Source organism: Artibeus jamaicensis, unplaced genomic scaffold (assembly GCF_021234435.1).
Source record: "Artibeus jamaicensis isolate MK-2021 breed Jamaican fruit bat unplaced genomic scaffold, CSHL_Jam_final contig_3150, whole genome shotgun sequence".
Lineage (NCBI taxonomy): Eukaryota > Metazoa > Chordata > Mammalia > Chiroptera > Phyllostomidae > Artibeus > Artibeus jamaicensis.
The window spans coordinates 106,507-122,021 of NW_026521728.1; the positions used below are offsets into that span (position 1 = coordinate 106,507).

The 15,515-nt window shown below is 36.4% G+C and overlaps 1 protein-coding gene across 1 annotated transcript in view; it reads left to right on the top strand.

Annotated features, from left to right (window-relative positions):
* BAZ1A (bromodomain adjacent to zinc finger domain 1A) overlaps positions 1-15,515 on the top strand; it is an 83,440-nt gene that overhangs the window by 59,690 nt on the left and 8,235 nt on the right. The window contains exons 17-23 of the mRNA XM_037136061.2: positions 2,081-2,677; positions 4,353-4,513; positions 5,235-5,389; positions 6,722-6,870; positions 12,094-12,341; positions 12,434-12,660; positions 14,561-15,027. Coding sequence (XP_036991956.2) covers positions 2,081-2,677; positions 4,353-4,513; positions 5,235-5,389; positions 6,722-6,870; positions 12,094-12,341; positions 12,434-12,660; positions 14,561-15,027 — 2,004 coding nt within the window. The remainder of the gene's footprint in view (positions 1-2,080; positions 2,678-4,352; positions 4,514-5,234; positions 5,390-6,721; positions 6,871-12,093; positions 12,342-12,433; positions 12,661-14,560; positions 15,028-15,515) is intronic.

A 15,515-nucleotide genomic window follows, 5' to 3' on the forward strand; every position in this document is an offset into this window, starting at 1 on the left:
CATCTTCATTTAATAACTGTTGGAGGAGATCCTTAAGTTTATTCTGTGTTTGTAATTTGGATGCTACTTTTTTCTACATCATTTTCTAAATGGTTATTATAGACAGAAAATCTGCTGTATCATGGAGGCTGTATTCTCTGATTGCAGTGCACTTGATTTAAAAATTCAAAACAAATAAATTTCATATAATTGGAGTTTTAAAACATAGTTCCAAGCAATGGGTCAAGCAAAAAAGTAGTAACCATAATGAAAATTAGAAAATATTTAAAACTCATCAACACTGCATGTTAACATTTGTTTAATATAGTCCCTCTACATTGAAGAAATTTAAATTAGAAGTAGAAAATAGAATAATCTCCCACAAATACAGGGAAACAATAGATTTAAATGGTTTAATGAAAAAGTTAAAACGTGAATGGTTCTAAACTATTAAAGATCTTGAGTTAGTATTAAAAATCTTCCTCCAGTCTTGGCTGGTGTGGCTTATTGGATTGAGCACCGGCCTGTGAACCAAAGGGTTGCCAGTTTGATTCCCAGTCTAGGGCACATGCCTGGGTTACGGGCCAGGTCTCCAGTACCCGCACTTGCGTGCCAGTAGGGGCGCACAAGAGGCAACTACACACTGATGTTTCTCTCACTTTCTCTCTCCCTCCCTTCCCCTCTCTAAAAATAAATAAGTAAACTCTTAAAAAAACCTTCATCCAAAGAAAACATTAGCACTGGACAGCTTTATAGGTAATTCTGCCAATTTTAAAGAAGCAAACAATTCCAATCTTATACAGACTCTTTCAAGAAAAAAAGTAGAAAAAACACTCCCCAACCATTTAAACAATTTGACAGTGACTGAAATAAGAGAGTGGAGTAATTCTTCAACACGTCATAAATGCCAGGCAAGCAGGACACCAGGAGTCCAGACTCTTTCTGTCTCATTGGTGCTTCCATCCTCATGTTCCAAAGTGATTTATCATCATATCTCCATTTCAGCTAGTCGGAAGAGGGAAAGAAGAAAGAGGGGCACAGCTATGAAGTTACATGTCATGCTTTTGTTCCCATCTCTTTCACCAGAAGTTCTTGTGTAGCCATCCCTCCTGATGAGAGATCTGGAAAATGTCCTTTTGTATTGCTAGATACCCACCTAAAAGTTAGGGGTTCTCTTACTTGAAAGCAGTGGTTGGTAAACAGCCCCTTGGCCAAATCTGCCCTGCCCCCTGTTTTTATATAACCCATAAGCAAAAAATGATTTCTACAATTTTAAATAGTTGAAACAATTTTAAAAAGAACATTTTTGACATGTGAAAATGACATGAAATTCAGATTTCAGTGATCACAAAGTGTCATTGAACACAGCCGTGCTCATTCATTCACACATTGTCTGTGGCTGCTTTCATGCTATAATGGCAGAGTTGAGCAGTTGTGGCAGAGACCGTACAACCTATACGGCTTAAAATATTTACTGGCTAGCCCTTTTTAAAAGTAGTTTGCTGACTCCTGATTTAGAGGAAGCACTGACTGTATATCCTGCAGAATAACAGACTCTGACACACTGTCCTGTATAGAAATCACAGATCTGTGTGTGTCCCTTTATATTTAAGTGTACTGATTTCTTATCAACATAGTGTATTAGTCTGTTAGTGCTGCCATAACAAAATACCACAGATTAGGTGGCTTAAACAACAGAAATTTATTTTCTCACAGTTCTGAAGGGTGGAAGTCCGAGATCTAGGTGCCAGCAGGGTTCAATTCTGGTGAGGCTTCCCTCCCCAGCTTACAGGACAGCACTTTCTCACTGTGTCCTCAAATAACCTCTCCTCTGTACCAGCAGCGGAAGGAAAGAGAATGCTCTGGTCTCTCTTTTCCTAGAAGAACTAGTGTCCCACCCTTATGACCTCATTTAGCCTTAATTATCTTCTTAAAGGACCTGTCTCCAAATACAGTCACACTGAGGTTTAGGATTTCAACTTATGAATTTGGGGGCATATATTTCAGTCCATAACACATGATGACTGGAGGTAGTCTTATGTCATATTTTTCTAATGAAAATTTAAAATGTGATGATGATCAAATGTTGTTTTATCTATAGGGAAGGGAGGACAAAATGGATTTAAAGAATTTACAAGACAAGAAGAGATCAACTGCTTAACAAGAGAGCCTCTCACTGCTGATGAGGAAGAAGCTTTAAAACAGGAGCATCAACGAAAAGAGAAAGAGCTCTTAGAAAAAATCCAAAGTGCCATAGCATGCACCAATATCTTTCCCTTGGGCCGTGACCGCATGTATAGGCGATACTGGATTTTCCCTTCTATTCCTGGATTGTTTATTGAAGAGGATTATTCTGGTCTCACTGAAGACATGCTGTTGCCTAGACCTTCATCATTTCAGAATAATGTACAGTCTCAGAATGCTCAGGTATCCACTAAAACTGGAGAGTCTTTGATGTCTGAATCTACCTCCAACATTGACCAAGGTCCGTGTGATGATTCTGTGCAGTTGCCAAAACCAGTGCATAAACCAAACCGGTGGTGCTTTTACAGTTCTTGTGAAGAGCTAGAGCAACTTATCGAAGCTCTTAATTCTAGAGGACATAGAGAAAGTGCCTTAAAAGAAACTTTGTTACAAGAGAAAAGCAGAATATGTGCACAGCTAGCTCGTTTTTCCGAAGAGAAATTTCATTTTTCAGGTAAATTTTCAGTGCAAACCACTGCCTTTATTTTTCTCTCCCCATAAACTCTGGTTTGGGGTTAAACTGTTTCAAACTATTACAGTTATATTAAGACACCATATCTTTCATTTACATGATGCTGTCAGTTTGAGAATTAGAGAAAGTTTGCCAATTAGAGAAACAAGGTTCTCTAGATTCCACTGGGTTCCATTTGTACTACAGGGAACACGTCTAGCAATGCAAGAAGATGCATAGTCTCCCTGATCTCAGTCCTTCATCAGGTTCTGAATACCCAAAGTGCTAAGGTGTTACCATCAGTTTTAGAGATCATGACTGAGTGAGGTCACTCATTAAGGGCTTTGGCTGAGGGTCCAGAGACAGGTTCCTTTAACGATCACTTTGGAGATCAGCTGCAAAGGCAAATCGGGCAGCAACATTTCCCATTTGATGACTGGTCCATTGATGACAGATTTGAAAAAACAGTAAGACATTTTTAGGTATAAGTTTTCATATTGCCAAGTGAGATTCTCTAGGTAAAGAACTCTTAAATTTGGGGGATATCACCATCACTACTTTAGTTCTCTTCAGGGTTAAAAACTGTAGCTTACAGTTCTTTTTTAACAGCGTTTCTAGATTTAATTCATACACCATACAATTCACCCATTAAAAGTAGACAATTCAGGGGCAGGGCGGGGGTTAGTATATTCACCAATATATGCAACTGTCACAGTCAGTTTTAGAACAGTTTCATCACTTCATAAAGAAGCACCTTATCCTTTCGCTGCCACCCCCCCATAGACCTCAGCAACCACAAATCTGCTTTCTGTCTCTGCAGGTATCCCTGTCTAAACATATTACATGAATGATATTATATAACACATGGTCTTTTGTGACCGACTTCTTTCAGATAGCATAATGTTTCCAAGATTCGTCTAAGTTGTAGCATGTGCCAGTACTTCTTTCCTTCTTGTGGCCAAACAGTATTCCATTGTGTACCACACTTTATTTATCCGCATGTTAGTTGATGGACATTTCTGTTGTCTCCACCTTTTGGCTATTTTGAATAATGCCACTGTAAGCATTTGCATGCAAGATTTTGTGTGGACATGTTTTCATCTCTCCTGGGTATATACCTAAGAGTGAAATTGCTAAGCCATATTGTAATTCTGCTCAATTGTTTGAAGAACCGCCAGACTGTTTCCCAAAGTAGCTATATCATTTTATATTTCTGCCAACAGTGTCTGAGGGTTAAGATTTCTCCATATCCTTGTTAAAACACTTGTTATTATCTGATTTTTCGATTCTAGCCATCTTACATGTGTGAAGTGGTACTTCATTTTGTTTTCGATGTTCATTTCCTGAATCAGTAATGATGTAGAGCATTTTATCATGGTCTTATTGGCCATTTGTATATATTCCTTAAAGAAAAGTCTATTCAGACTTTTCTATGAGAAAAGTCCATTTTTAGTGGCATTATTTATCTTTATTATAAGAGATCTTTTTATATTCTAGATATAACTCCCTTTTCAAATGTGTGAAGTGCAAACATTTTCTCTCCCTCCCCTTTTTTTTAGTGCCTTGAGGATTTACTAAGGGTTTTTAATGTCCATCATTCATGATCATAACACTCACAGGGGGTAGATTGTATTTTTAATAAGGAAATCATAACAAAGGTATTGGATAACTATTTCAGACAAACCTCAGACTGATAGCAAACCTATATATACTCGGGGAAGATTCAATGCAAGTGATCCATCTCAGATGTCTGCAGAGAGGCAGCTTGAATTGAGGCTGAGAGATTTTCTTTTGGATATTGAAGACAGAATCTACCAAGGAACATTAGGAGCAATAAAGGTTTGTACCTGTTCCTATTTTTAGTTTATCTAATTGCCAGGGTTTTGGTCATACTTGTTAATTTCTTTGATATAGGCAACCCATATATGTTTGAAATAAATACTAGTCAGTGATATTTTAATAAAAATTAAGTTTATTATTCCCCTGTATTAAAATGTTTATGTGTTAATATAAAACCCTTCTTAAATACGCTATGTGACTAACTGCTTTCTTAAATAGAATTAAGTGAACATAACTGAATGACCTATTTAATATTAATTTTTAGTATTTTTTAAAATACCTGTTTTAATGATATTTCATCCAAGATGTTGGAATGTATAAGGATATTTTCTTCTTCCTTGACCAGCTCCCGCCTGCTCTGCTGAGTCTGGTTTGTTTATTGGTTTCTTTGTTACCTTTTTAAAATCTGTAAGTAATTCATGCTTGATATGTGTGTTCTATTCATTGCTTTGCTATCATCTGTCACTTTTTTGATGCTATCAGTGACCAATCTTAGAATTATTTATAATTTCCTTATAGAGAGAGCAAGGTACTAAAGGTTCCATCTATGAATGACATGAATTCCATTTTGACCACTTAGTAATCTTATTTTTAGATTTTTTTGTGGATTCACAATGTGTTCTAGAATATTCATGAATTTTTCATATGTACATTGAACCTCATGCTCCTTCGGAACAACATATGTCTGTTTTCAGGGTGAGTAGTTTGGGTTTTGTTGCAGGTTGCAGACCGACACATCTGGAGATCAGCATTAGAAAATGGACGCTATGAGCTGTTAAGTGAAGGAAACAAGGAAAATGGGATAATTAAAACTGTGAATGAAAATGTAGACGAGATGGAAATCGATGAGCAAGCAAAGATCATAGTAAAAGACAGGTACAAAAAGTATTGTTTTAAAGTACCATCACTTTTCCTTGCCACTCTAATTATAATATCTTCTAATGTAAATGTTTCTTTTTGTTTGAAAAAATTGCTTTAAAATTTTATTGTAAGGACTATATTTATAACCATGGAAATGATGATTTTGCTTAAACCTTGCTAAAAGACAACTTAAGATCATAATAATTTCATAAGTTTAAAAAAGTCTTTGAGCCCTGACCAGTGTGGCTCAGTTGATTGAGTGTCATTGCATAAAACAGAGGGTCACTGGTTCAATTCCAAGGTCAGGGCACATGCCTGGGTTGTGGATTCAGTCCCCAGTTGGACCATGTGGGAGAGGTAACCAATCAATGTTTCTCTTACACATCAATGTTTCTGTCCTTTTCTTTTTCCTTCCCTTCCCTTCCCTTCTCTTTAAAAATAAATAGATAAAATACTTTAAAAAAATAAATAAAATTTAAAAGTCTTTGAACTTAAGGTGTTATTAATTTCAAAAAGTAACTTTATACTATCCATTTTTCTTTTCCGTAGGAACACTTTAGTAAATTGTGGTAGATTTAAATATTACTTGAACTAATAATCAGAACCTCTTTATCTGTAGATAGGTACTTTTACTCTTTTGGAATTATTTTGGATAATGTCTGCCCTTTAAGGAGTTTATTGTCTAGAAGGAAATGGCAGAGAGACATTAAGCTAGCAGTTATAGAACAGGTGAGAGTTCCGATAAAAGTGAATACCCAGGGCAAGTGTAGTACATAGAAGGGCTATTTATCTTGGTAGAACGGGGAAAACAGCACAGAAAATACCAGAGGAAGTGATTCCAAACCTGAGACCTAAACTTGGGTAAGATAGGATACTGGTAAGGAAGATAGTAAACGAAAGGCTTTGAGTGAATGGGTTTGTCTTTTTAAATGACCATTGTAGCTGCAGCAAGGAGATGTATTGCAAAGGGAGTAAGACTGGAGGCTAAGGAACCAGGTGGGAGGCAGCTACAAGCCCATGCCAGAGAAATAATAGAGATGAGCTGCCTGAGACGCTTATCCTTTAAGGCCCATCACAGTGTCTCCTCTCTGAAACCTTTCCCATATGACTTGTCTCACCCTCCTTCCCTCCTCCAAATATGTGCCCTTCTGACCTCCTTAAATAACATGATATTTAGTTTAGCCCTTGATTCATGTGTATATCTCCTTTCCTACACTCTTATGAAAAGCTCCTTGAGATTGAGGAAACAATTTCTTATACAGGTATAAATAAGTATTTGGATAAATGAGTGGACTCTCACCTAATAGTGTTTTTAGTACCATAAACTCTTCATTGTTTTAATTGTAGACTTCTGGGCATAAAAACAGAAACTCCAAGTGCTGTCTCAACCACCACAAGCACACCGCAGTCAGTGAGCAGCGTGGTCCGTTCCCTGGCAACAGCGCTCTTCCAGATAGAGCAAGGCATTGAGCGACGTTTCCTCAAAGCTCCACTTGGTAAGTGTCTGCTTTTAATTCAAAATAGTAGTTATATTTTAATGATTTTTAAATTGCCCTTTAATTAATAGAACTTGATTGGCTGACATAATAAAACCGATTGACTGACTTGAAAAATTTAAGATTGTATTTATATTTTTATATGAGTTCTTTCAAGTGAGATTTATTTTTTAGATAATAATTAAATGTTATTTTTAAATATATTCTGGGTATGCATTCATTTTAATAAATATCTTTGTAACTATTTCTGTCAGTCTCTTCTTTTGTGAAACCTTCATCACAAGACAGATAACCAAAACCTGTAGCTAGACAGACCCTGAAAATCAGAGATTGTACATAAATGATTTTGTTATTATTTTAAACAGAACCCCAAAGAAGCTACTTAAATGTCCACCATTAAGGGCACAGTCTAATCATGGGGTCACTAACCTGAGCACTTTATAAGAAGTGCTAAATCAGAAACACCATATACAGATGAGTAAATATTCTATAATTTATGGTTAGGATGATACAAATAATGCTATGTAGATCATGTCCCTTTCAGGGACTAGTCAAGGAACTATAATCATTATATCTTTAGGAAAATGGGTGTTTCAAATTCCAAATTAGTTTTCATGTTATCCTCTATTTCCCTGTGGTCTCTGAAATGTTGAATTACTTTATAATTCATCATCTCAAGATAGTTTATATCCTATATCTCAATAATAGGTTACTATAAGAAACAGTTTTTTAAAACCATATTTTCTGGTCTCATATTGAAAGTGCAACTTGAATAGACTAAAATCCTTTAAAAGTTATTTGAATATTATCTGTTGAGCAGTGAGAACAAAGTTTTATGAACAGATGGTGCTATCAGAACAAGTTTAAAATGTGACTATATTCATAAAGTGAGTGTTTTTAAGTTGAAGAGCTTCTGGCCAGTATCTCATTCTTCTAATAAGCCTATTCATATTTTTATGAATTAATCATTCAACCATGAGCTTAATATTCAAAGCTTATGGTGGAAAAGCTATTGCTTTTCACATTCAAAGTAGTATTTGTAGGAAATAAAATATATATGATCACATCTCACAAAGACATCACAATTTGTATTTACTATATCACTCTTATTTCCCAGTCTAAAATATTTTTTAAGTCCACCCAATCTCTGCCAGTCTTAAATATTTCTTAATATTTTCTGTCTAAACCAAACTACATGATGAGGGTTCTCTCTGTATTATTTCTTACAACCACATGTTGAAGCTGCAATAACTTCACTTAAAATTTCAATTAAAAGTTATTTGTAAATTGTGTAGCTTTTTATTCTAGGGATTAATCACATTGGTAAAACTATCTTCCCAAAATTATCTTGGGAAGATAATTATATTTCAGGTAAGATTTGTGAAGGCTATTGAGGTTAATAATTTTGTTATTTATAAAATCATGCTTATGGTTTAACCCTTACACTATGAAAAACCCTCAACATAACTTTATCAGCTTGAAAGGTAACACAAATTAATAAAAATAAAAAGGGAGATGGGGGAAAAGGAGAAGAAAAAGAGAAGGGAAGATCAGTCTAATATGAGAGATGGTAAATTTTTAACTTTTTAAAGAACTATGTCTTTTTGTTAAGAATAGTATAGGAAATAGAGAAACCAAAGAACTTATATGTACGACCCATGGGCATGAGCTAAGGGGATGAGGGTGCAAGGCAGCGGGAGGATAAAGGAGAGAGAGAAATTGGGACAACTATCATAGCATAATCAAAATATACTTTAAAAAAGGGAAAGAAAGAACTTTTTAGAGAATTATGATATTACTTTATATATTTCTGAATACCAGTGTGCATATTTAGCTTTTGAGAGAAAACCTTGGATTTGATATTTTGGAAGGGAATATCATGTTTTTAACATTTTTCTTTCTACATTTCACACCTCAGCTAATCAAACTCTTTTAAGTCTGTATTGAATTAACATTGGTGAATCTTAGTATATTTAGGTGTTAGTGAAAAGATTGAAGAGCTCTAGAGTGCATGTTCACTTATTTTGCACATGGTATTTATTCGTGGCAGTTGTTTCTGTTACTAGCATAGGGAGATTTACAGGCAGGAGTTTTTGTTGTTTGCGCTCCTGGAGAAGCCCCTTGGCCTTGGGTGGGTTACTGTGCAGTGGCAGTTACCAGTAGAACCTCCCAGAGTAACATTTGATCATGCGACTCCACCAGTGTTCTGTGTTAGTGAAGTCCTCTCATTTAGTAATTTCTTGAGGAATTTATCCGTGCTAGCATAATGGAAGATAAAAAAGAAACAAGATATTTCTGCCCTTGAGCATGTATAATCTGAAGAAGAAGCAAGGTTTAAGATTTTTTTTTTTTTGAAAGATACTAAACTTTGTTATTTTTATTTTTTTTAAGATTTTATTTTTTTTAAATTTTATTTAGTTACTTTTCAAGTACATTTTTTTTTCCCTTCCCCCCCTGCCCGGTCTCCCCCCTCCCTCCCATTCCCCCCCCACCCCCAGTCCTCATCTCTGTGTCTTTCATACTTGTTCCTCAAAATCCCTCCCCCTTTTTCCCCTTAAGTTCCCTTCCCTCTCCCCTCTTGTCAAGATTTTTTTAAAAACAATAGGAAAATGGAATCAATTATATATACTATTTTTGGCCTTATTTGAATACTATATGGAAATAGAAAAAGACAGATACCAATTTATATTTATTTTACATTTAGAACATTTTAAAGTGGGTGGGAGTACTTAGGGTAAAAACTGGACCTTGAGCTACCACTGGTGTAGTTTTCTAAAAGCTCCTCTTTGATCAAAACCCATAATGTTTGATCAGCCTTTCGGTTAAAAACCACTCAGACTGGTTTTCAGAGTTCCAGAAGATCCTCGTGATTTGTCTCTTTCTTCCACTCTTTCACATTGGCCCCTGAAACCTTGTTTCTTGCCATTACCAGTAAGAATGCCCTCTGATTTATCCAGAAAGATTTCTGCAAGATCTTTGAATTAGCGATTCCTACTGTCTTTTTCCTTGGGGTCCCACTTAGGCCAGAACCTTTCATGAAGCCTTATATCAAAAACCAAGATAAGAAGCATAAAATGAGAGAGTGGAAGTAAATCAAATGGACTGTATTGTGTTTATTTCCCACTTTGCTAATATTTCTCTTTAGTTTTGTCTGGGGAGCCATTTGAACCATGTATGCATTTTTTTCTCTACCATTGAGTGATTAATCTCTATTATTTTTAGAAGTTCTGTCGCTTTTCAACTGCTTATTTACCCATATTTTCAAATGTTTGTTTTTTTATCAATTGATTGCCTCTCACACACCCCCAGCAGTGGGAGGTCGGAGGACCCAGCCTGCAGCCCAGGCATGTGCCATGGCTGGAATTGAACCAGCAACTTTTCAGATTGCAAGCCAGCACTCAGTCCACTGAGCCGTGCTGGCAAGGGCTCAAATGTTTATTTCTTAAAACATTTAAACTGTTATTTAATATTCTGTGTGTAATTCTAATATCTCAAGTCTTTATGGGTTAGATTCTGCTGGCTCTTGTTTTATAGTGTTTTGTTTCGACATGTGCCTTGTGGGTTTTGACTATTAACTCTCATTCCTCAGAACTTATCTGTGGATATTTCTTCAGAGGGAGTTTGCAAAGATTCGTACATGTTTCTCCATTCACCTGAGATCTCTTACTGACCCTGGACCACTGTAAAATCTTAGCTTGTGGTTGTTCAGGTTTTAAACCTGTTCAAGGCTCTGCTTATAGTTACATATTCTTAGGGTATCTTTATTTCCCCTTTTTTACCCAACACCGAGGTCCAAATGTACAGATTTCTGTACTTCTTTCTTCGTGCTACCTTTTCCACATTAAAAATATAGTTTTTTGGAGTCCTAGCTTTTTAGGGGGCACTCGCCACATTGGGTGGGAACCTCAGTTCCATGTCATCTCTCTCTCACCCTGCCTCACAGTCAGACAGGAGCTCAAGACTCACTAGTGTTTGGCAGATCTGTTGCCTTATGACTTGAATTCATTGTGCATATCTTCACTCTCCCAGCTATATTAAAATTTCTTAAAAGTAGGGACCATCAAATGGACTTGTTTTGTATCTTCTAAAGTGCTACACATAGGAAGAACAATGTAAAGTAACTTGCAAAGTAATAGGCCCAAGCTCCCATAGGTGAACTAGTAGTCACCTCCAGGCAGAGTAACTCTGGAGCCCACATTCTCTTAACCATTATGCTACCCCCCAAGAGGTTTTATTTGAGGATAATAATAGGAAATATGGCATGAATAGGACCAAGCGATGTACAGAGTTCTTATATACCTTGCAGAATTTTGATATGATGTGGTAGGCCCTTTGTAATTAAGTATAATATCTTAGGAAAACTAAGGTGATAGCAATATTGAAGATTAATTAAAGGTGGAAACCCCAGGCCATTGTAAAACAATAGACTGCCTAGATTAAAGGCATCTAGTCAGCTGACTCTATACATTTTTAGCCCAGAAGACAAATGGATGCTGTTGTTAATGGCAGAAGGTTTCAAATGTTTCTACATAAATATTGGTATTGAAAGTTCATTTTGGGAGGTATTAACATTTTTTATTTACCTCACTTTAAAAAATATTTTTTAGAGATAGGAGACTATATTTTCTTTCTTTGGCATCTCTACATAATTGAAAATTTTCAGTAACAGCTATATTGAGGTATAATTCACATATGAAACCATCCTTTTAACACATATAATCAGTGTTTTTTAGTATATTCACAGTTGTATAGCCATCTACTACTATTTATTTTCAGAACATTTTTATCAGCACCAAAAGAAATCTCATATATGAGTGATATTTAACTGAGAGTAATTTTTTTGTCTAAAATTGAGGAAGTAAATCCTTGATTCAAACGAATAGCACCTCACTTGTAACCACAGTTCTAAATTAGATCAAGTTTTCTAAATTAGATCAAGATTTATTACAGAAATTAGATTGAGAACACATTGCCTAAGTTATTTTTTTAACTCTTGACATCCCAAGCATTTGATGTACAAATTTAATATAAACAAGATGGGGCTCAGCAAATATTTTCCTTAACATAAGGTATTTTTATTTTTAATATCAACATGGTATTTTTGTTAAGTGTTACAAGAAAAGAGCTGTAAAATGTATCCTGTTTAAACTACCAAGAAAGTAGTTGTAGGAGATGTCTGGGGCTTGCTTTAGAAACTTTAATCATTCTTCCTTTTCATTTAAGATGCCAGCGACAGTGGGCGTTCTTATAAAACAGTCCTGGACCGTTGGAGAGAGTCTCTTCTTTCTTCTTCGAGTCTGTCCCAGGTCTTTCTTCACCTCTCCACCTTGGATCGTAGTGTGATATGGTCTAAATCGATACTAAATGCTCGTTGTAAGATCTGCCGGAAGAAGGGCGATGCCGAAAACATGGTACTTTGTGATGGCTGTGATCGGGGTCACCATACTTACTGTGTTCGACCAAAGCTCAAGGTATTTTGTTCTTCTTCTAAGTCTCAGATTAGAATTGAGACATTGAGATTTTGAATGACAGATGATTAATGAGCATTTATGTGATTCATCAGACTGTGCCTGAAGGGGATTGGTTTTGTCCAGAGTGTCGGCCAAAACAACGTTCTAGAAGACTCTCCTCTAGACAGAGGCCATCCTTGGAAAGTGATGAAGAGATGGAAGACAGTATGGGAGGTGAGGATGATGACATTGATGATGATGATGAAGAGGGTCAAAGTGAGGATGAAGAATATGAGCTAGAACAAGAGGAAGATGACTCTCAAGAAGAGGAAGAAGTCAGGTAAGCCCTAACATGCAATAAAATGAAGGTTTGTGAATCTTAACTAGACAATCTCTTGACTACTGAATTACAAATGGAGTGGTTGGGTTCATCACTTTTTTTAAAACTAGTATGTAATACAGTAGCTTGAAGTTCCCCATGTTTGAAGAAAATATAGTAGCTATATGAGCTTAGCCAGATCATAAAATCAAATATGAGTTCAAGTTTGGACAGGAACACCAATCAGGTCCACATTAAGGTTGATTTTACTTAATTTTGTACCTAAAGCAGCAAATAAACTGTCCAGAGGATATTTATGAGATAAAGCTGGAAGGCACTTCTCTATGCCTTTCTTACTTTTTCAAGGACTTAGTTATACCCAGATTTTGGTGATCTTGGCAGTCTATACAGAGAGAGAGATATCAGGAAGCATATTATATTTTTGTACTCCTATCACATCAGCATCCAGAAACAACTTTTATACTGCCATATAACCAAATATTCTACAACTGAGCAAATTACGTCACCCGGGCATAAGCAATGTGTTTAGGGTCTGATTTTTCTACTAGGCCAGTGATGGGGCAGTTTCCTTTATTTGCCCCTAAAACCTCCCCTCCTTCTAATATTTGAACCCCATTCATGTGGAATCAGGAAAGTGAATATGAAGCAACCTAGAACTAACAAAGTACAAAAAGGCCACAGTCAGAGGAAGGAAAATATAGAGAACCACCCCATTGTTTTGAAACAAATTACCATTTTTTTAATACTCCACCTAGCAGGAGCCATATTTCCTGTAGCTTGAAAGGGCAATATGTTAAGCATAAAGATAATAAAGAATTTGAAAAATTCTTGGAAATATTTTAGGGAAACTGAAAGTCCAGGTATATGAGGAGATGGATAAACAGGGGACTTAATGGGGTTAATTTCATTCTTGTCTACAACTTAAATGCAACTAAAAGATTGAATCTAGTTTTGTATTTTCCAGTAGAATAAGATGGCAAAGAGATTCTTGGGTTGGTATTTAGAAACAAAAGATTTAAAGCCTATTTTAGTTTATTGGGGTTTTTTATTTAAACCCTCACTCAAGGATATGTTTATTCATTTTAGAGGTGGAGGAGAGAGAAACATCGATGTGAGACAGAAACATCTATCAGTTGCCTCTCACAGGCACCCCGATTGGGGATTGAACCCGCAACCTTTTGGTATAAGGGATGACGTTTCCAACCAACCAAGCCACCTGGCCAGAGCTTAAGGCCTATTTTAATGACGGCTGTTGGTAGAAACTATAGGTTACCTCTGTATCAGTGATAATAAGGAAAGAAAAGATTTGCATTTTAAGATTAGTTCATCATTCTTTAAGTTTTTCAACATGATTAAATCTATTTATTGGTTCTATAGATTTTATTATCATTTATCACAATTTAGGCTTTGATTTCCATGATGATATTCTGGAGTTACTAAGAAAATAATAAATATTCTCTTTGCATTACAAAAAATATATAGCCCTGACTGATGTAGCTCAGTGGATTGAGCGCAGGCTGCGGACCAAAGGGTCACTGGTTTCCATTCCCAGTCGGACACATGCCTGGGTTGTGGGCCAGGTCCCCAGTGGGGACATGTGAGAGGCAACCTCACACTGATACTCCTCTCTTTCTCCCTCCCTTCCCCTCTTTCTAAAAATAAAATAAATACTTTAAATACGTACATGCACATACATACATATATATAAAAACACAGTTGAGATTTCCACTAAAATGTTGTTAGCCCTCAGTTTAAAGAATTGAGCCTAGGATAAGTCTCAGTAATATAGAAAAGTAGTCTGTAGAACTCTTTGGCTGAATACTAGGAAAAGGGGAATAGAAGTAATTGTATATTTACTATGGCTCTGTACAATAATTGTGTTTTCTAACAATATTCGTAGCCCACCAAAACGAGGAAGACCACAAGTTAGATTGCCAATTAAAACAAGAGGGAGACTTAACTCTTCCTTTTCAAGTCGTGGCCAACGAGATCCTAGAAGATACACTCCAAGGAGTCAGCAGAGTACACCAAGAACAACTGTTTCTTCTAAAGCTACTGGTAGAAGCCTAAGAAAGATAAAATCTGCTCCTCCTACAGAAACTAAATCTTTAAGAATTGCCAGTCGTTCTACTCGCCAGAGTCATGGCCCATTACAACAAGAGGTATTCGTGGAACTACTTAGTCCTTGCAGAAAACGCAGAAGCAGAAGAAGTGCTAATAATACACCAGAAAAGAGCCCCACCTTCCCTAACTTCAGGGTCATTGCCACAAAGCCAAGTGAGCTGTCAAGATCTCTAACTGTTGCTTCAAAACTTTCTGTCCAAGACAGTGAATCCAAGAGAAGAGGCAGGAAAAGACAATCTCCAGGTATGAAGATGTCCAATTTAAACTATCCTTACCTAAGAAAATTAAATAATTTGGAAAAATTAAGTGTTGATATACTTTGAATTACTTTTTAAAGGTTGTCACTAAGATATACAGAGTTTTAGGGAACAGCCAGACCTGAATGAAGCACAATATTCATTGAAGGGAAAGGGGTAGCTATTTGAAGAATAAAGGTAAACTATATTACTAGTATTTCTACTAGTAGGACAGCATAGTTGTGAGAAGTTTTCAATGTTCTATTTTTGTCTTTATTTTATTGTTGTTCAAGTGCAATTGTCTCCATTTTCACCACCACACCCCCCACCCCACCCATCCCCACCTCCCACCCTCGAACCCACTCCCGCTTGGCTTTGTCCATGTGTGCTTCATACATGTTCCTTGATGGCCCCCCCTTACTATCCCCTCTTATCCCTCTCCCCCCCCTCTCTGGTTACTGTCAGGTTGTTCTTTATTTCAATGTCTCTAGCAGT